The 21,274-nt window shown below is 35.0% G+C and overlaps 1 protein-coding gene across 1 annotated transcript; it reads right to left on the minus strand.

The window, feature by feature from the left end:
- Window positions 1-3,675: 3,675 nt before the first annotated feature.
- Window positions 3,676-20,442, minus strand: Naam (Nicotinamide amidase). The gene is made up of 8 exons (XM_090113933.1): window positions 20,126-20,442; window positions 17,072-17,258; window positions 14,980-15,084; window positions 8,641-8,775; window positions 7,043-7,171; window positions 6,567-6,735; window positions 5,662-5,804; window positions 3,676-4,229 (listed from the first exon to the last, which is right to left on the minus strand). The coding sequence occupies exons 1-8, from the start codon at window positions 20,272-20,274 to the stop codon at window positions 4,140-4,142; spliced, it is 1,107 nt and encodes a 368-aa protein (XP_089970059.1). The 5' UTR covers window positions 20,275-20,442; the 3' UTR covers window positions 3,676-4,139.
- Between the last annotated feature and the right edge of the window lie 832 nt (window positions 20,443-21,274).

A 21,274-nucleotide genomic window follows, 5' to 3' on the forward strand; every position in this document is an offset into this window, starting at 1 on the left:
TCAAAATAAAAGTAAATGGGGGAATGCGTAAAAATTTATATTATTCTAATTTATGGTGAATGCGTCGACACAATATGACGCATCAGGGTCGAGATGCCACGATACTTACTTTCTGCATTTAGTATTGTACCTAATGCTCTTCCAAATTTTTTGATATGTTTCATTGCATAAACTCCATTCGATATCCGGATTTATTCTTCTTGGCTGTGTCAGTGTCGACGTTATTTTTACTATTAATACCTATAAGACGCGAACCACCATATGTTTCGATGCTCGCATCATTGCCACAGTTACTTTGTTAGTTTGTTAAGGTGGAGAAATTGTATGCCACCCATTTTATTTATGTTACTAACTGCAGTTTTGTTATCAATTCGTAATAATATTGCACAATTAGAATAGGTGTTTGCGAATGTTTATAAATTTAAAAATGCAGCTCTAAATAATTTATGAGATAGATTTTTTCACATTCTTTCCATGAACCATGCCCTCTTTTATTACCTATTGCAAAAAGACCCCAACCTGTCCTTGAGACATTTGAAAAAATACCTAATGTAAATTTTGGAGATTTCATAAAATTTGTTTTATATATTATGTTGTGACCACCAATTTAATTGTTATGTTGATTTAAAAATAAAGACACTAACGACACGAATTCTCGGATTGTGCAAATAGGTAATTTTGAAAATTTATTAATTAAAATATGTGCAATGTTATTACGTTTATCATCAGGCAAAGAAAGTTAGGTTACATGAATCATATATAACCCCAAGGAATTTACATTTTTGACTTGGAACCAATGAAGTTTTTTCAATAGTGATTACCAAGCCTAGACAAGATAATAGTTTTATTGTCTCTTTTAAATTATTTAGGCATTCAGTATAATTTTTACCTGTACATAAAATATCGTCGAGGTAAATGACAGACTTAGAACCTCGGCTTAAGAATGCTATAACTTCCTTCATTAATATACCTAGTAAACACTCTTAGCGCAATAGAAAGACCATAGGGCATAGCTTTAAACTCTTTAAGTTATGCTATTACCTTTGTTATTTATGAAAAATTTGTGAAATACCGGCTCAATTGGCATTAAAAGGTAAGCTTCTTTAAGGTCTATTGTAGCCCATGAAACATTTTCGGGAATAAGTTTCGACGCCGTCCTATGATCTTCGATTTTTAAAGTGACATTTTTAATATAAATTTATTAAGATTAAGTATGAATTTTTTACCGCCGTTTGATTTATGTGCTAAAAATATATTTGGGATATATTTGCCCTTTACTGGGTTACAAACATGAATATCTCCCAAGTCTATAAGGTTATTTATTGCCACAGGCATGTCAGCTTTATATTGCCCCGACCAAAATTAAGTACGCACTGAATTTTGAAAAACTTCATTAAAAAATGGTAAATCCACACCGTCTTTAACCCATTTAAGAACGGTTGTATTATTAGTAATTTTACGCCAACAATCGTAAAATAACGTAACTAAATCTTTATTGTTATTTTGGTGCACAATCTTAGCTCGAGCTGGTCATCTTTGGCTACGAAGAGGGGATTGGTCTTTGTATGTCCCTCTTGTAACCTCCTCGCCCCCCCCTGTTTGACTGAAAGCGAGAAGGTGTCTGCCAGTTTCCCTGGAAACTATTGCGAGATGTGTGTGCTGTATGAGCATGTGAACTACAAGGTTTTGGTGTAATAACCTTCGAAGCTTTTATTTTATCCGATACATTGTCTCCAAACAATGTATGTATTATCCCTTTCAGAATGATCGACAACTTGCAAAAAAGTTTTGTCTAAACAAGGCCTAATAAACTTTTTTCTTGATTCCGTTTGTCGATGATGGAGGTCCGAGAATATGCGACATATACACTTATAAACTTATTGGCCTCCATCTTATATTTCTTACTGCGAACTAAGAACTTGTTCTTACTACGTAAATAGGGGATTATTATTAACGCCTGTTATAACGGCCCCCAATTATTGCCAATGCAAATTAACCATTTTCTTATCCCAGAATTTACCGGATTCAGGGGTAGCAGCCTGAATCTCCGAAATTTACGTAGGAGCCTGGAGTAATACGCAATTTTCGGGAATCTAATAAGTTTTTAGAAAACTTTCTTAAGGATCGGCAACCATATTTTGGCGAGACTTTCGTGAATTTTTTCACCATATTCTGGAATCACATCATTAGCCTCGCCCAATGCTGCTAAGATATCAGGTTCTAAGTTGACAGGCTCCGATTGAGGGGCCGTGGTATCAACCGTTACTGGTTCATTTGCTTGAAGCGCAGCTGAATCCGTCGTAATGTACATAATTCCCGGCAAAGAATTTGTCGGTGGACCGTTTCTAGGATATCTGGATCCGGTAACAAAAAATTTTGTTATCGAGGGTACTTATAAAATTATGATTTAGGGTTATTTTATTTTTTAACATAAGTTGATATTCAACTAACAAACCATCGTGCTATTATCTCGAATAGCCTCCTGGTAAGCTGGTAATTATTAAACAAGTAATTACTAATTATATATGTACCAATAAAGATTTATAATTTTCCAATAAAAATACCATTGTGATATCATCGCGGATATCGCGGCTTTTATTTTTATTTTTTATTCTATTAAAAATTTTCGATTTTAACCTTCGTGATGCTATCTCGAACATCCTCCCGGTATAAATATGTATATCAATACATTAATGATATTTAAGTATGTACTCGAAAGTAAAAAATTGCATAACCATTGTGATGCCATCGCGGACATCCTCCCGGCATAAATTGAATAATATGTAAATATTATTTCACTTCTAGAAGTCATGAACTATTAAATTACCTTTGTGATGCTATCTCGAACATCCTCCCGGTATAAATATGTATTTCAATACATTAATAATACTTAAGTATGTACTCTAAAGTAAAAAATTACATAACCTTTGTGATGCCATCGCGGACATCCTCCCGGCATAAATTGAATAATATGTAAATATTATTTCACTTCTAGAAGTCATGAACTATTAAATTACCTTTGTGATGCTATCTCGAACATCCTCCCGGTATAAATATGTATTTCAATACATTAATAATACTTAAGTATGTACTCTAAAGTAAAAAATTACATAACCTTTGTGATGCCATCGCGGACATCCTCCCGGCATAAAGTAATATGTAAATACATATTATTTCACTTCTAGAAATCATGAGCTATTAAATTGCCTTTGTGATGCCATCTCGGACAACCTCCCGGTATAAACGAAAAATATTTGAATATTTTTCAACGCTTCAATTTCGTAAGTTATAAGAAACTTTCATTCGTCGTATTACAGATCGAAATAAAGACACTTTAAAACTCCAAAGTAAGTACTTACTTGTGTCGTCTTCGGATTCCGAAGATGATATTATAGGTTTTATGTTTCTTTAACTTCCTAATCTTCATACTATAATCAATTTTCTCCTTCGAATTTCTCTTCAACATGACGAAACTTGCACTTATTTGAGACGTCCGTATGTTGCGGCGCACGAAAAAGGAATGAATATCGTTCAAAGCGAGCAAATACTTGTCAGGTCGTAATACCCTCAATATAAAAAAAAAAAAAAAAATCTAAAGGCGTGCGTGGTTGCTAGCATTGAAAAAGGGAACTACATAGTAAATAATATCTGAAGAATGAAGCGATGAAATATAATCCATAATATATTCTATGCAATGAAGCGTAGGCAAATAAAGTTTAAAAAAATTATAAATATTGAAACGTTTTTTTGTGTATAAATTTTTTGTAACCGATCCTTTAGTAAATATTACTTTTAAACTATCTAGTGCTGTCATTTCTATACCTATTTTATTTTGGACGTAATTCTAAAGAACAAAATCATTGATGCCAAAAAAATTTGAAAACCTGACTAGGTACTATGGTATCTATTACTTTTCAATATGTGCCAGAAAACATATTTTTTAAAAGCCTTGTAACGTCTTTAAACAAAATCGCCTATTGCGAGCTTCAAAATATTTTCAAAGCTATTTGCTTATTATTTCTAAATAAATAGAAGACGCAGTAATGCAAAACATATTTGTCTCTTTTACTCAATATTCATTATTCATAAACTAAGGATGGATTATGTTTAATTGGAAGGTTTTTGTTATGGCCTATAAGTTATTGGTCTTCCATAGCATTTTTGAGTTCCATGGCTAGTTTGTAGCCGAGCTCTGGCCGTCTGTCACGACCCTCCACCATTGCTAGCACCTGGTAAATATTATTTTGAATTACTTTTCATTCTTGTGTCTGGCAGTATTATGTGCTTGTCTGGCAGTATTATGTGCTTGTGTCTGGCAGTATTGTGTGCTTGTGTCTGGCAGTATTGTGTGCTTATGTCTGGCAGTATTGTTTTGCTTGTGTCTGTCAGTATTGTGTGCTTATGTCTGGCAGTATTGTGTGCTTGTCTGGCAGTATTGTTTGCTTGTGTCTGGCAGTATCGTGTGCTTGTGTCTGGCAGTGTCGTGTGCTTGTGTATGGCAGTATTGTTTGCTTATGTCAGGCAGTGTTGTGTGCTTATGTCTGGCAGTATTGTGTGCTTGTGTCTGGAAGTATCGTGTGCTTGTGTCTGGCAGTGTCGTGTGCTTGTGTCTGGCAGTATTGTTTGCTTATGTCAGGCAGTGTTGTGTGCTTATGTCTGGCAGTGTCGTGTGCTTATTTCTGGCAGTTTTGTGTGCTTATATCTGGCAGTATTGTGTGCTTATGTCTGGCAGTATTGTTTGCTTGTGTCTGGCAGTATCGTGTGCTTGTGTCTGGCAGTGTCGTGTGCTTGTGTCTGGCAGTATTGTTTGCTTATGTCAGGCAGTGTTGTGTGCTTATGTCTGGCAGTGTTGTGTGCTTGTGTCTGGCAGTGTTGTGTGCTTGTGTCTGGCAGTATTGTTTTGCTTGTGTCTGGCAGTATCGTGTGCTTGTGTCTGGCAGTGTCGTGTGCTTCTGTCTGGCAGTGTCGTGTGCTTGTGTCTGGCAGTATTGTTGGCTTATATCTGGCAGTATTGTGTGCTTATGTCTGGCAGTATTGTTTGCGTGTGTCTGGCAGTATCGTGTGCTTGTGTCTGGCAGTGTCGTGTGCTTGTGTCTGGCAGTATTGTTTGCTTGTGTCTGGCAGTATTGTTTGCTTATGTCTGGCAGTATTGTGTGCTTACGTCTGGCAGTGTCGTGTGCTTATGTCTGGCAGTATTGTTGGCTTATATCTGGCAGTATTGTGTGCTTATGTCTGGCAGTATTGTTTGCTTGTGTCTGGCAGTATCGTGTGCTTGTGTCTGGCAGTGTCGTGTGCTTCTGTCTGGCAGTGTCGTGTGCTTGTGTCTGGCAGTGTCGTGTGTTTATGACTAGCAGATCGTATTTCTGTAGTGCAATGCTGTCTATCTGTGTCAATCAGTGTTGCTGTGCGTGTGTGGGCAGTGACGTGTGTTTGTGTCAAGCTGTGTTGTGTTTGTTTCGACTCGAGCTGTGTGTGTTTATGTCGAGCAGGGGTGTGTTTGTATGTGTATCGAGCTGTCTGTGTATCAAAGAGCATTGTTATTAGTGCCCATTGTGTGTGTATCAAGCAGTGTGGATTTTTGTATCAAGCAGAGTGTTATGGTATATGTGTATCAAGCAGTGTATTTGCAAGTGTGTGGTATGTATGTATATGTATACTCACGTCCTGCGAGCTCACAATGAGCCCGTTGCCCGCAAGTATGGCGCTCTTAGTGCGCTGCATGTCAGCGATATCAACACCGCGACACGCGTCCTCAACGAGCACCGCGCGGTAACCGATACCGAGCGCATCGGCTATTGTTGCACCTTTATTATATGAACCAATATTAGAAATGTTGTGTGGTTTTATATAAACCACGGTAAAAGTGAAACTTAGGCACAAAATTATCGTATTTGTACGATAATTATCGTACGGTTCGACCGTCACGCGACATGCGCTACACAGACTAAAAAGTTTAAGACGATGTAACTAATAAAAGTTTCACTTTAAAATACATTTTTGAAGTGAAACTTCTTTAGGCACGCCGAGAATTAAATTTCAAGGTCGCGTCATGGCAATACCGTCACTTCATGGAGGGCGACGATTTTGGTATTTTTGAATCTTGCCAAAGCGCGTCCGATTGACCTTCAAATATGCCGCGTCCGATTTGCAATTTGGTTAAAAAGAGTTGAGAGTTATGGGCATGCGGATGGATTTTAGTTTCATGATACGCGTTAAAAAAATCAATTTCATCCAATACGATCGAAAAATTAAAAACATAAATTAAAGATGGGTATTCTTATTACAACAATAATCATTTAAACAAAAAAATTGGTTGTCTGTAAAGTCGGTTTACTGACGATAGTTGAACGTGACAACGTCCGATTATGCTTCTTTATCGCTCGTTCCGCGCTCTCGCTCGCACTTCAAGCCTTACATGGAACGCCTCAGAGCGAGGTAACGCCGCATGAGTCATGTTTTTTCGTGCGTGCAGCCGGCTCTATCGAATTATAAGACGTTGTCACGTCAAAAACAAAATTGTCTGTGCTGAAATTCATGAGATCACACACACACACAGCGACACTCACCCACACACACATCGTACGCGATGCCGCATATGTATATGTCGGTAGCGCCGCGCACGCGCAGTTGCGTGCTGAGGCTAGTCTCGGTGAGCTTCTTGTTATCCCAGAACACGGAGTATGAGTCCACCTCAGGGTTGGTACCCTTGTATACCTTTATCGCGTTTTCTACTATCTGTGGGGATTTTTTTACAATTTCAGTATAGTAGGGTAGCTATCAGTCAAATTAAAACAACTTAAAAACATATCTAAGGGTCGGTTTTACAACCTTCTTGACGTTTATGAGTAATCTGTTAGTAAAATGACAATTTTTTTCGATATGAAATGTTTTCGACAGCACTCTATTTTCTTTGCAACTCAACTTTATTTACTGTTTAAATGCTTATAAAAATTTGAAAATTTAAAAAAAAATGAAAAAAGTCCAATGGCTCAAACTTTTCAACTCAATTTTTTCAAATATCAATTCAATTAGTTCCCCAAACCTTAAGATCCTTATGCAACTCCGCACCCCAAGAGTCTTGCACGCAGTGTCTCGGCCACAAGCGTTGTTTCATCGGCGGTGGTCCAGCGAACACCACTGTATCGTATGCTTGGGCTTTGTCCGCTGATACCTTTTATTTTACATTTATAGTTATTATATTATTAACTACTAGAGGTCCGCCCCGGCTTCGCCCGTGGTACATATTTCGCAATAAAAGGTAGCCTATGTCCTTTCTCGGGTATCAAAATATCTCCATACCAAATTTCATGCAAATTGGTTCAGTAGTTTTGGCGTGATTGAGTAACAGACAGACAGACAGAGTTACTTTCGCATTTATAATATTAAGTATGGATTAATTTCATAAGAAAACTACCCTACACTGCCATTCTCATAATTATAATTGTATCATAACTTTTACAGTCACTATCTTTAGTATTAACGGACCATTAAAATAATACCATCGCGCTTCGAGCTTTAATATCATTATCAACATTAAAGTCCATATCATCAGACTCAAGAACACTACCGTGTAGTATTCTAGCACTTTGTTCGCCTTCATCATAGTTTTTATCACCATAATTTTAAATATCATCAGTATCAATACTATTGTCCTCATAATCATCATTGATATCAACATTATTATTACCAAAACAATCAAAATCTTCATAATTACCACCACAGAAATAAGCATAAAAATTATTACCATTAAGTGTAACAAGTAACGACTTTTTTGGTGAATCGTTCCAAAGAAACCATTATTTAGTAAATATACTAACACCTCGTATAAATAAAATTTCTACCTAATTGAAAATTACAATGACTTTTGTAAATTTTAAAACCAATTACTAATTCGATTACTAGAAATAGGAACATAAAGGTCAGTAAATCTATTTATAAATCACAATATAGTGAATGAATAGACAATTCTATTGTTTGTAAACAGGAAACTAGCAAATAGCTTGAAACATGATACACATGTATAGCTGATACCTTTTACGGTAATAAATTAGATGCCATTATTAACAAATCGAAGAAAAACATTGTATTATTCAATCCATTTAATCGTTCATGTTATACTGTTATTTTATTCTAGCAACTCGGTACATCGATCATGGCAAAATTTAAATCTACTGATGTGTTTTCCTACGATACCCAATATAATTCTTTTCATTCACCACATTAATTCAATTTCAACTTTAATAAAATTTTAAAAAACTGAATTAGCCTGTCTGGGAGGGCAACCAAATCTGTTTCATGAGAAAAGCGGTTAATTGGCCTGAACAGCTTTTAAAAAAATAAAATTTACATGTTCTTTCCCCTTATTTGTGAGTTTTATATGAAGAATAAAGATAAATCTTAGATACATAATTTATTATTAACTAGCTTTTCGCCTGCAGTTTCACCCGCGTAGTCAAAGGAAATCCCGTATAATTCCCGTTCCCGTGATATTTTCGGTATAAAAACTTTCTTTTAATCCAAGTTACCCTCTACGTGTGTGCCAAATTTAACGAAAATCGGTTACGCCGTTTTTGAGTGAAGGAGTAGCAAATAAACAAACATACAACACATTTATAATATTAGTAGGATTAAATAACTCACCGGGCTAGACGGATCCAACTCTCGCAAATGCACGTTATCGATAAAAGACACGTGGTCCGGTGGATGCCAGTCCAGCGAGTAGAACACGCAGTCAAACGGCACGGAGTCCAGGAGACGGTTTATTGGTTCTACCACCTGGAGGATTATAACTGGCTGATTGAAAATGGAGCTAAAGGTTACATATAAATGGATGATTAAAAATAGAGCCAAAGTTAACATATGTGTAGTGTATCTATGAAATAGATATATACATTGTCTCACACACACCAGTGGTGGGGATAGCTCATAGCTGTCATTAGTAGTCAGTCGACGGCCGATGCCGGACTGGAATGGACGAGCGCCGGCACTATTGAGTGTAGGAGTGAGCCAGTGCAATTCTACCTAAATACGTACTGTTAGTACAGTACAATATGGATGGATGATTCAAAATGAAGCTTAAATAAATAAACATAACTTGACGACCATCTGAATGGATAGTCTTAATGCTACTTACTAGTTGCTAGATAATGGAGCTTAAACTCAATCAGAAACAAGGAACTGCAGATGGTAAGGGATACTTATCTAAGTATCCCTTAGATATCTATCTAGCTCAATGAAAGGCGTTTAAGTTTTAACTTCGTACAATAAGAAAGGGCCTAACTCGCTAAATTCATACAGAGTTTATAGTTTAAAGCAGTGGTGGCTCAGTGGTGAGACCTCGGACTTCGAATCGATAAGTCCGGGGTTCGAGACCATGCGAGCGCGCAGGAAATAAATTGATTTTTCAATTTATCTGCGCATGTTGTAACATCACCACTGCTCGAACGGTGAAGGAAAACATCGTGAGGAAACCGACATGTCGAAGAATTAAAAAGTTCGACGACATGTGTCATCCGCCAACACGCACTTGGCCAGCGTGGTGGATTATGGCCTGTACCCTCATAGGAGACCCGTGTCCAGGGGCGTAGCTACCGCCGTATCAGCCGTATCAATTATACGGGGCCCCCGCGCCAAGGGGGCCCCCAACGTGCTTTTTTGTGAGAAATCTTTACCCTTCCTAAGGGCCCCCAAACAAATTTTTATACGGGGCCCCACCAAGGCACGCTACGCTTCTGCCCGTGTCCCAGCAGTGGGAACATATATGGGCTGATGATGATGATTATAGTTTAGTCCAATTTTTAGATAACTGAGGCTAAAGAATTTGTATAACAGGCGTCCGATACATTTCCGACAATTACGAGATACCTCAAAAATAAATATAGACTAGACAAGAATGCATAAATAATTACATTTATTTTGGGCAGTCATGTCAGCATGCAACATGCATACCAAATTCTGGAAATCTAGTCTCTAAGGCAAATCATTTACTTAACACATACAAATCGGGAGCGTTCAATTCTAAATAGATGATTTGTTATCCAGATCACAACGTACAGTTTATTATTTACTACACTAATGAGCAAGCCAGTAAAATAGATCACAACAATGACAAACTGCTTCCCATTTCGACATAGAATAAGATCAAATGGAGCGTAAACACAAAGCATATGTTTACAAAGCCGCTGACTAACTAAACGGTTTTGCATTTAGTATGTTAAACTATCGTGTTTTTGTCAGTAATGTAAGGCAAAGAGAATATTATTTGCTTAGAAGTAACCGTATGTCCATGTTAGAAACTATTGTTAAATGAATTTTTTCAGTATTCCAGCCAGCTTGAGCTATCAAGCCGTACACGGTACATCGCGTATTAACTTAAACAATAACTTGAAATACTTAACATACGAGATGGAACACAAAAAAAATGTTGTGTGGTTTTATGAAACCACGGTAAAAGTGAAACTTAGGCACACAATTATCATATTTGTACGATAATTATTATCATACGATTCGACCGTCACGCGACATGCGCTACACAGACCAAAAAGTTTGAGACGATGTAATAAAAGTTTCACTTTAAAACTTAAAATTTTTTCATCACAAAAAGAGAACATTCTCCGTTGTGGACAAACTATTTCCAACGATTGTGTTAATCAAAGCAGAATTTATTCAAATTGCGTTGTGTCTCGTGAGAACTGATTTCTTGCATTCACGTATTTTTAGAATAGTTATGTAGTAATGAAAGCTATAATGTCAAGGTTACTGGTAACGTCTTTGTAACATCTAGATTCTATTGTTATTTAGATTTTAGGATTCAACTGGATCCATTTCTTTTTCCAACTTATAGAACGGACAATTTCCGTTAAATATATTTTATTTATAGTGTCTCCTTGAGAAAACTGCGTTTCAGATAAATACAATTGTTATTATAATTATATGTACTTGAAACTTGAAGTGAGTGTTATAATTTGTTCTTATCTTTATATAAGTATCTTGTTTAATAAATATGTATGTATATGAAGGGCAGGTTTGTATTGTTAAAAAAACCTTAATGTGAACAAAAAACTTCAAGGATATTCAATTTGTCAAAGCTTCGAATTATCCATTATGTTTAAAATGTACAGAAATCTGACAAAAATCGCATGCCATTTATCATCCTGAATACACCCAGAGTACTCCAAATCCTTTACAAAGCTTTGCAACGACCAATCGTGTACGTTCTGTCGAACCAATAAACAGTTTGAAATATTCTGAACCAATCGCATTTTGGCACACACACCGAGTAACCAATCAGGGGTCGCGGAAAGTGTTCCGAAAATAAATCTCATTATAGCAACCGATTGAAATCGTATAGTTTCCGTGCCTGGCACCGCGTTAATTGCCTCCAATGGAGTGAGAATGTCAAGCCATCAACACTTACACCGTTAACTTTAACCAAAAGCTGTCATTGTTTAATTCGCGATCCAACTTTCGCGTAAACCGTTTAATTTGATTACTTCAGAGGAAATTAGTTATCCAACTTGGAAGTTTGTAGACGATGCCGAATTATGTAATGAGGGTTTATTCTTGAAACTAAAATTATGTTTCCAAGTCTTTGGAAATGTTTGAACCGCAATGACAATCTTTATAACAACGTTATTATAAAGATTGTCATTGCGGTTTTTACCAGTTGCACTGAAAGGAAGTTTGTGTTTTATTAAATACGTATGTCGAATATTATGCTTCTGGCATTATCTGTACAGGGACTTAAGCTGAGGTCTATATTCGTCTTAATAGATAGAGACTCTGAATTAATGTCAATTATAAAAAATAAATGATAAAAAATCACCATAGATAGACGACTTTATTACAAAGATCGCATATAGCCTGTTGTGATGATTGAGCCTACAAAACATTTGATAAACGACGTGAAGGGCTATCTGATTTGAGCCTCCCAATCTATTCTGATAAGTTACTATTTCAATCAAGCCAAAATCATCCTTGTTGATAAAAAGTGACGATTCATTTCACTATTTCTCTATGCCCTACTGTCCTACACAACTTCGACCTTTGCCGCTTTAAAAACAATCAATATAACTTTGGATACGATCCAAAAATTATCCCGTTCAATTGGTACAAAGTTACCGTTTAACCTAATGCAGGTAACTACTAACTTCTTTCATGCAAGCTTCACCAATTTTCATTTGGAAATTACTGTCATACTTCAATGTTACGAGCCACGATGTTATTTATTGGTAATTTAAGTGCTATTTGAGTCGTTTTTTGCGGTAAAATACTGCAATATAAAGGGCACAAAATAACACTTTATTCAATTGTAAATTTGGAATTATTGACCTAAAGGGTGATTTGCTTAACATCTTTGGAAGAAGAGTAGGGATCAGATTTTGAAAATATTTTTTGAATTTGATAGCTTCAATCTACAGAAAGGCTTCGTTTCAGCCGATTAAATAAAGAAAACCTCGGCAAAACTCTAACATGTTTAAAAGTTACATGATGACAAAACCACATTATGTTATTCGAGCAGGCTGTGTGAGGAGGTTGGCGGGAGAAACCACGAAGCACGTGTCTGTTAGCATTTAAACGTGACATTTGTATGAAGTCAGGAACAGAGACATATGAGATTTTGTTGAATTTCTGAAATAAACATATTAGTATCGTACTTTCAAATCCAAAAATGGACATGAGGACGAAATTTTTTGTGTTATTTTCTATAAAAGCAACATATAAACAGTATTTTTTTAATAGGAGGGTTTGCATCCACTCTGTTTGCTACACAAGTCAGTCTGTAAACACTGCGGCTAACAAATTCGATTTATAAGGTACCTAATAGAAATCAACCGCATACTACTACCATCGCCTACAGTCAGCAACGAAAGTTTTCTAATTCGTAGGTATCATTAACGTAAATATTCTTAACATTAATCCTTTGAATTGAAAACTAAACTAATACATTGTTAATACCAATTTATAACTAATCGTAGAATATAATTGCACGCCTCATAAGCGAAGCGTTGAGGTGGGTACTACTGTCACTTCGCGCAAAACATCTGATTTTTCAAACTTAAAATGTCTTTATGTATCATACATTGCACTTGTAAGATAATACATACACACACATATTGAGAAAAAACACTATTTTTAACGTTCATGATATTTTTGATATCATTTTTGTTATTTAAACTAGTTAAAAAACAGTTTAAAAAAGTTCTGTCTTGAACGTCCGTGTGTCTGTATGTGCGGATCCTTTTTCTTGTTAACACGATAGCGACCGAAATACTTTACTAATCGAGTCTTTTTTTTTTCTCTTACGCTTGAGTATGCTCAGGAATAGAACCCTTTCATTTTTCAGGGTCTGATTCGATGTGGTTTAATTGTTATTAAATAAACAAAAATAATAATTAATAAATATTTATTAAAAAAAAAATTATGAGGCGTGCACTTTTGGATTTTCCAAATTATTTTTTTTTTCTTTTCTATAAAAATTTATATTTATAAAGCATTTAAAATTTAAATGCCAAAAAACCAAAATATTTATCAGAATCGTAGAATTTCAATGCGTATCTTTGAAGCCTAATAGATATTGCGAAGGAGAACTTCTTTTTCAATGGAGACGAACTAAACGGCTAGTTTATGTAGATTTAATATAATTATGTGCCTATTATCTAATACTTAATTCAAGTTTAAGGGTTAACCCTTCAGGAGTTGTGTCATGTAAACAATACCTTGCCTATTATCTATAACCTATTTCAAGTTTTAGGGTAGACCTATTTTGCCGACCGTACCGTACAAGGGCCATGTGATAACGATTGCTACGTGCAATCGATCAAACACGCGTCCTTTGATAACACATACAAAATAAGCCGCATCAATACATCCTACTTTAATGAAATGTTTGAAGCTTTCAGGTTATGAGGTTTTGGAAATAAAATTGGTCTATGGGTCCGATTTAAAAAATTCTTGAACAGTGTTAGATAGCCCATTCATCGAGAAAGGCTATAGGCTATATTATATCATTACGCTAAGACCAACAGGAGCGGAGCCACGCGGGCTCGTGGCTCCTGATTAACAAGTCTTCGAAATAAAATTATTTCCTAATATTTTTGTTTTATTATGCCTCAAACCGAAAATCGCAGTAATGCTTGTTATTGCAGCAGATTTAGGATATCCTTATTCTCTCTTTGCGTTTCGAAAATCAAATGTGAACAGAATAAATTGACCCGGAAATCTCGCAAAGAAAAACTACTAATATAGAGCCTCCATAATCTTCAGGAACTTATAAAATGAAGAAACACAGATATTATTGAATATGTCGTGTCGGCAGCCAATTTGAGTTGCATTAGCATACGACGTGGGACCGCAGTACTGCTTATATTTGGAACGAATATGTCGGATCAATGAAATAGGCAGATCTTTGTTTATGATTGTTTATTCTTTGATTATTTGCGGGTAGTTATACTTAAGTTTCATACCATGATTCCATACTAAGCTTTCGCTTGTGTTAAACCAGATGGCTGATAAACATACATATATTATAATTTTGAAATAAATACTTATATAGATAATTAACACCCAGACACAGAGCCATCCGGTCAGTCAAATTAATGTCCCAGATAGCCTATTTAACACTTTTTCAGACATTTTCAGACTTTTGTCGTTTTTAATCAACAACACAGATGATATCCAGAAGACATGAAGGTCTGTGGACTATTATGTATAAAATATGACGTTTATAATTGAGTATTGACTTACGTATCGATAAAATTTTATATTACCTATAGCGAACGTCGCCACAATCATACAACTTACACAATATCTACGTATAAACAAAAAGTTTAAAAGATACTAGATGTGTGAAACAGGAATGATAAACCACATGCCTACAAACATACACTTCAAGGAAACATGGAAATTCTCAGTATAATTATACATAATTATACTGAGAATTTGAAAAAATTGGTAAAATTTCTATTGAAATTAACTCACCTCACTGCCATCCTGCTGAGCGTTGCATTTGCTGATATTCAGTGTTCCCGAAATGAAGTCATTTTGCACATCTACTATGAGGAAAGCGCTGACCGGCCGCACTATCTGTGAATCAAAGTTGGTTTAGACTTTAGACTATTTATGTAATGAAAATTGAACTCCGGCCTATATTTGACAGGTAAAGTACCTAGTTCGTTACAGACTTGAATAAAAAACCGTACCCAAAAATAGAATCAACAAACAAACACATAATATATTTAACATAGAATACCTTTTTTATTGGATCATACCATCAAAGGTTATAAGTTAATCGAGATTCATCTGGACCATTTACTTCAATTACTCCGGGACTTTACCTTTTCCCTAATAACAATGTGTAAGAACAATTCTTCTCGAGATACATGTGACATCATTCTAATATTTGTCATTGCTTTGATTTGAATTGAGAGGATATAAATTATCCAGTTTAATTTTTACTATTTTACCTATAGCTGTTAAAAGGGTAAATGAAAATATCCAAAAATACGTAATCTGCATTATAAGGAAAACCTACTCGTACAAGTCAAACTTTACATAGCTTAGGTAAAATATGATCTAGTTTTTAAGCCGTTTGATTGTGATTACGTTCGCGTTGTGATAATACATGACGTATTCTGATTAATCATCCTGGTAAAGGAAATCCATTTATACTTGACTGACTAGTCACTCCTACACTTTAGTATCAAATATTTATCCATGCACATTATACACTATATTCAGAGAACTTAACCTATAATGGATACATATACAGGGTGTAATCGTTAAGTGTGCACAGGCGATTTTTCCGTAAGTATTACAGATAACAAAAAACTTTAAACTGATATCGAAAGTACTTAACCTAATGAGTGAAATGGCGGTAGTAAATTTTTAAAAATAAATCGAGAAATATCAAAAAAAATATCTTTAAGCCCTCCCATACATTAAGTATGAAATATGAATATCCCATATACCTACATTTAATATGAAAGATTTTAGCTTTCTTTTTCTTTTTTTTGTTTTCTGCTTTAATTACTTCGCAAATTTGAAGTGACATTTTCCACGTTTTTCCGGACATTTTCACGCATTTTGTCTGGAAAATCGCCGGAAAATGCCAGGGAAATGTCCGGAAAATGTCTGAAAAACATCCGGGTAATCCCCGGGAAATGCTCGGAAAATCCCCGGAAAAAGCCTGGGAAATTCCCGGAAAAAAACCGGAAAATGCCTGGGAAATGCTCGAAAAATGCGTGGAAATTTCCGGAAAAACCGTGGAAAATCCCTGGAAAATATTCGGAAAATGCGTGAAAATGTCCGGAAAATATCCGGAAAATGCCTGGAAAATCCCCGGAAAATGCCTGAGAAATGTCCGGAAAATGTCTGGGAAATGCGTGGAAAATCCCCGGAAAATGCCAGGGAATGTCCGGAAAATGTCTGGGAAACATCCGGAAAATCCCCGGGAAATGCTCGGAAAATCCCCGGAAAATTCCTGGGAAATTCCCGGAAAATGCCTGGAAAATCCCGGAAAATAACCGGAAAATGCCAGGGAAATATCTGGAAAATGTCTGGAAAATATCCGGAAAATGCGTGGAAATGTCCGGAAAAAGCGTGTAAAACGCCTGGAAATGCCCGGAAAATATCCGGAAAATGCGTGAAAATGTCCGAAAAAATCGTAGAAAATGCCACTTCAAATTTGCGAAGTAATTAAAGCAGAAAACCAAAAAAGAAAAAGAAAGCTAACATCTTTCATATTAAATGTATATGGGAATGGGATATTCATATTTCATACTTAATGTATGGGAAGATAATTTTTTTGATATTTCTCGATTTATTTTTAAAAATTTATTACGGCCATTTTACTCATTTGGTTAAGTACTTTCGATATCAGTTTAAAGTTTTTGTTATCTGTAATACTTACGGAAAAATCGCCTGTGCTCACTTAACGATTACACCCTGTATATTTAAGGAAATGCATGTAAGAACTTTATTTGCGTGAATGTAACTACCAATTAGGCTTATGACAGAACCACAAGTTTAGTGATGAGAAACTAGATTTTAAATATATAAAGTTCTCACTCACCACTTTAATCCAATGATTCCAGCAAAACGTGAACTCCTCCTTATCAATGAATCCATCTCCATTCTTATCAAACACTTGGAAGATGTGCCGCGCTTTTTCCTCGGATAGGGGGTAGATGTGACCCTTGTCGTTACGGAATAACGCTTTGCAGATAAGCCGGAATTCTTCTAGATTCAACTGCCCATCCCTGTGTGGAAAAATTGAAATAATGATCTAACTCAAGAAATTTTAAAGAATAGAAAACATTCGATCACGAGCGGCATTTGAACCCGCGTATTTTGCCGTACAGTAGCATACCTCATGAGTCATGACCTATCCCACCTCGGCAATCGATTGTCTTCTACTTTTTCGGATTTCTGAGCGTAAGGGACACCCCAAGTTTATAGTTGTTAGCAATGCAGTTAGTCTATCAGTGCAACATAAAACTTATTTTAGATTTTGTTCAATAAATTAGATATTGCTGAATAGAGCAACTATTTCTAATAGATGCGGAATTTTATAGACACTTGTAAGTTTAAATGGCATATATAGCTTTCCATTTAAAGATAAACACAAATATGAAGTTTCAGTACCGTTCAGTTTTCAGTTTTTCAGTACACAGCTATCTAAATGTAATAAGACCTACTAAGTTAGACACGATAGAGAGAACAAGGTTATCGTATTTTACTACGTTGTGTAAGGTATAATCAATGTAATTTATTTGCTTACTATTGTTCAGTGTACCTGCTACAATAGAAAAATATTAATCAATTTAATCACTTCATTATTCATGAGTTTGCGTGGCATGAGACGCTGAGGTAAAATTAAAATCTTACTTTTTCTGGATGTTTGTATATTCGTAACAGTTTATCAGTCCTCTACCAAGTACCATAATATATAGTTTGTTTGGTTTCTAGGAACTGATCCTACTATTTTTTATCTTATCTTACTAATACAATAAACGCGAAAGTTCGCTTTTACTATTTTATGCGAAAATCACTGTACGGATTTGATGATACTCGACAGTCATGAAGCTTATGTACCATTATAAGCTATAGAAATACATTCTTGTGTCGGAGGGCTCGTCTACGGGTGAAACTGCGCGGTACAACCCACCGGGTATTTGTACCACAAAACCTACCCTCCTAGGTTTTACCGCGTATTAGTACCTCCCCCAATATGTATCATGTACAGAAAGTCTGCCGTTTAGTAGTCAAATATAACATAATATATGTACTAGTGTTCTGGGAGTATGAACTGATGTATATTTGTATAGAATTATGAATCCTATTAAATACAAGTAAAACGTCTTTGTTGGGAAATAGGTAATACCTACGCGTTATATTATATAAAATAAGTTGCGTGTGTCTGTACATGTTTAATCTTATATATAAAATTCTCGTGTCACAATGTTAGTCTGCATACTCCTCCGAAACGGGTGGACCGATTCTCATGAAATTTTCTGTGCATATCGGGTAAGTCTGAGAATCGGCCAACATCTATTTTTCATATGTACCACGGGCGAAGCCGGGGCGGACCGCTAGTTTAATATATAATTAATTATTTTTAATTAGTCATTACGTAAGTTACAATATACATTTTTATCCATACTATTTATAATATCTCGTGTTTTGTCACAGTTACCTTGACATGCCGATTAGTTACAAGCAAATAATTCTTCTTTGTAGGTAATTTGTTTATTATTACATATTTACCATAAACTTATATTTTTAATTTTTTAAGAATTGCACGAGGTTCTGATAAATTTACGTATAAATTTCAATGGATTTATAAATGTGTAATTCAAACATTTCAAAAACAACTCATGAAATTATTGTATTGTCACGAAAGGCTCCTTTTGACCCAAAGTTAATTAAATGTTTAAAGTGGGTCTAAAATCGAGTGTGAAGGAGTAGGTTACATACAAACATACACAGATGAAGTTAATAAAAGTATGTTAAAATTCGGCAAGTATCTATGCTTTTCAACGCGTCACTAATTAATTAAAAAAATATCCATAAAAATTTTTCAAATAAAGAAATTAAGGTCCAAACTAATTAACAAAACGTGTCTCAATATAAATGCAAAGTAGCTTTATATGTCTATAACGTTATCACCTGTGAATCTATGAATTGGTTTGAATAAATTTTATTTAGAAATGTATTGATATATCAAACATAAACAAAGTCTACTTTTCACGATGTCGTGAGAGTAAGTAAGGGCACAGATTATATACTAGGTAAGCGGTGGAATTTATAAGTTGTCGAGTCGCAAAGTTTTCGCCAGCCAAACCAGCACAATTAAATTTAATAAAAACACATTGTGTTTAGCTTGTAAGTTGGCTTTGTTGGTCAGATTTTTTTTTGACCACTTGGCTTTGTTGGTAAGATTTTTTTTTTCATCACGTAATTCATATTGTCACATAACATAATTTATTTTAATGTTAATTTGTCATAAGACATTGTCCATGAAACATGAATATAAAAGGAACATAAAATCGTATTTATTTAGTAATAACTATTGCATATTTTTACCAAATCAATTCAGAATTAATGGGGATCATGCACTCAAAACATCTCTAAAACTTTATCATCAATATTTATTATATAATTATAAAATTTTATTGTAAACTTCTTAATGTTGCACTTACAAAAACATCTAGTATTTTATTTAAGCTGCTACCCTTCTCAAAAATGTACCTATACAATTTTTAATTTAATTTGAAAAGAAATTGTCCTTTTAAGTTAAGAGTTTCAAATATAAATAAACTTGGAAAAACTTCACCTAAAACTGTTGAATTAATGTTTTTAGAAAGAGCAACTTAACGCTTTAATATAAATCAAAATCTTCTGCAGTCAATTAAAACTGAATAAACTTTTATCAAACCCCTTTTTTTAAGAGGAAATAAATAGAAAAACTAAAACAAAATATTGCCTCAACTAAAACATAATTTTCATTTAGGTGCTTAGTAGGCATTTGCGCGCAAAAATAGCGAAAATCGATAATTGTAGGAAGATTTTAAAGTATTGTGAAATGATTTTTAATTGATGAATCATGAAAAACTTTGAAACATACCCATCCTTGTCGAATGTTTCATAACAGGCGTCCATATCGAAAAAGGTCTCTTTTTCAACTGGGGTTCCGTTAGCAACCTCCGACATCGTTGGTTGGATCGAAATGAGGCGGTCATCGCAACCGCGGCTGTTTATAAGGCAATCCAACATCTTGCGTGATGTACTAACCTAACTACAGGAAGTTTAAATTTTCACAGAAGTTCGCTTACAAACGAAGAGGTTTGCTCCATTTTAACCACATTATGTTAATAAACTGGGAAAAGACACGTTTTTAACTCATAAATATGTATTAAAATAACTGTAAATAAATAAATAAACACAAGATCAGCTGGCACTTAAATATATTTTGACAGTGACATTGGTGATTGCCGATTGGACAATTAATGTTCAATGTTGCCCTGACACATGATATTTTGTTTCTACGCTTCGAGCAAAGACTACTATGTATATTTCGAGCGCTTCGTATCACCTTCGTATTTAAATTGATTCATTACACAAATCCAAGAAGCTTATGGCTGTTTTCCAATTACAGAGCATAATGCGACTCAGTGCCGCACAATGCCGAATTATGCTGATGCTTAATTGGAACGTGAAACGCACCAGCAGGTTGCGCTAAGTCCAGTGTTGAAAAAAAAATCATAGAGTTAGCCATGGACGTATAAAAAAAGACGGACGGTCTCGGAGCAATTATCAAGCCTGGAGAAGTAACAATTAATTGAACAATATAGCACTAGTTTGGCCTTTTTGGCTTATGGCAAAATGTCATGCGAAAAAAGAGGACAGATATATGTCAGTTCGACAGTTTGAAATGACATGTGCCCATGTCAATTTGTTTCAGTGACCAGTCTGGTCACGGACGCATGGTGATTTTAATTATTATTTTTGAAGTGAAAAACGAGTGTTTTAGTTTAATTTGTTATTTTATGAAAAGACAATTGACTAAAGATAACATGGCTTGTGTTGCTTACGGCTGTAAAAGCCGTAGTAATGTGAAATCGGACGAAGATTGAAATTTATCATTTCACAGGTTAGTGTATTGATCAATTTTTTTGTTAATTGTATGATAAATAAGTTAATTTACCTTATTTTCTTAATCATCTATGTTTTATCTAACCGTAATCATTGAAATGAAATCATAATCAGCTTAGTT

The sequence above is a fragment of the Colias eurytheme genome, chromosome 20 (assembly GCF_061535395.1).
Source record: "Colias eurytheme isolate Ceu_HAF_F1 chromosome 20, ilColEury1 Martin Lab GWU primary, whole genome shotgun sequence".
NCBI classification, from domain to species: domain Eukaryota; kingdom Metazoa; phylum Arthropoda; class Insecta; order Lepidoptera; family Pieridae; genus Colias; species Colias eurytheme.

Coding starts and splice junctions, on each gene's coding strand:
- Naam (XM_090113933.1), bottom strand. CDS start 20,274: ATGTTGGATTGCCTTATAAACAGCCGCGGTTGCGATGACCGCCTCATT. Junction 7,172..8,640: donor AGTTGGATCCGTCTAGCCCG/GTGAGTTATTTA, acceptor GTAAAATAAAAG/GTATCAGCGGACAAAGCCCA. Junction 6,736..7,042: donor AGTTGCATAAGGATCTTAAG/GTTTGGGGAACT, acceptor AAATCCCCACAG/ATAGTAGAAAACGCGATAAA.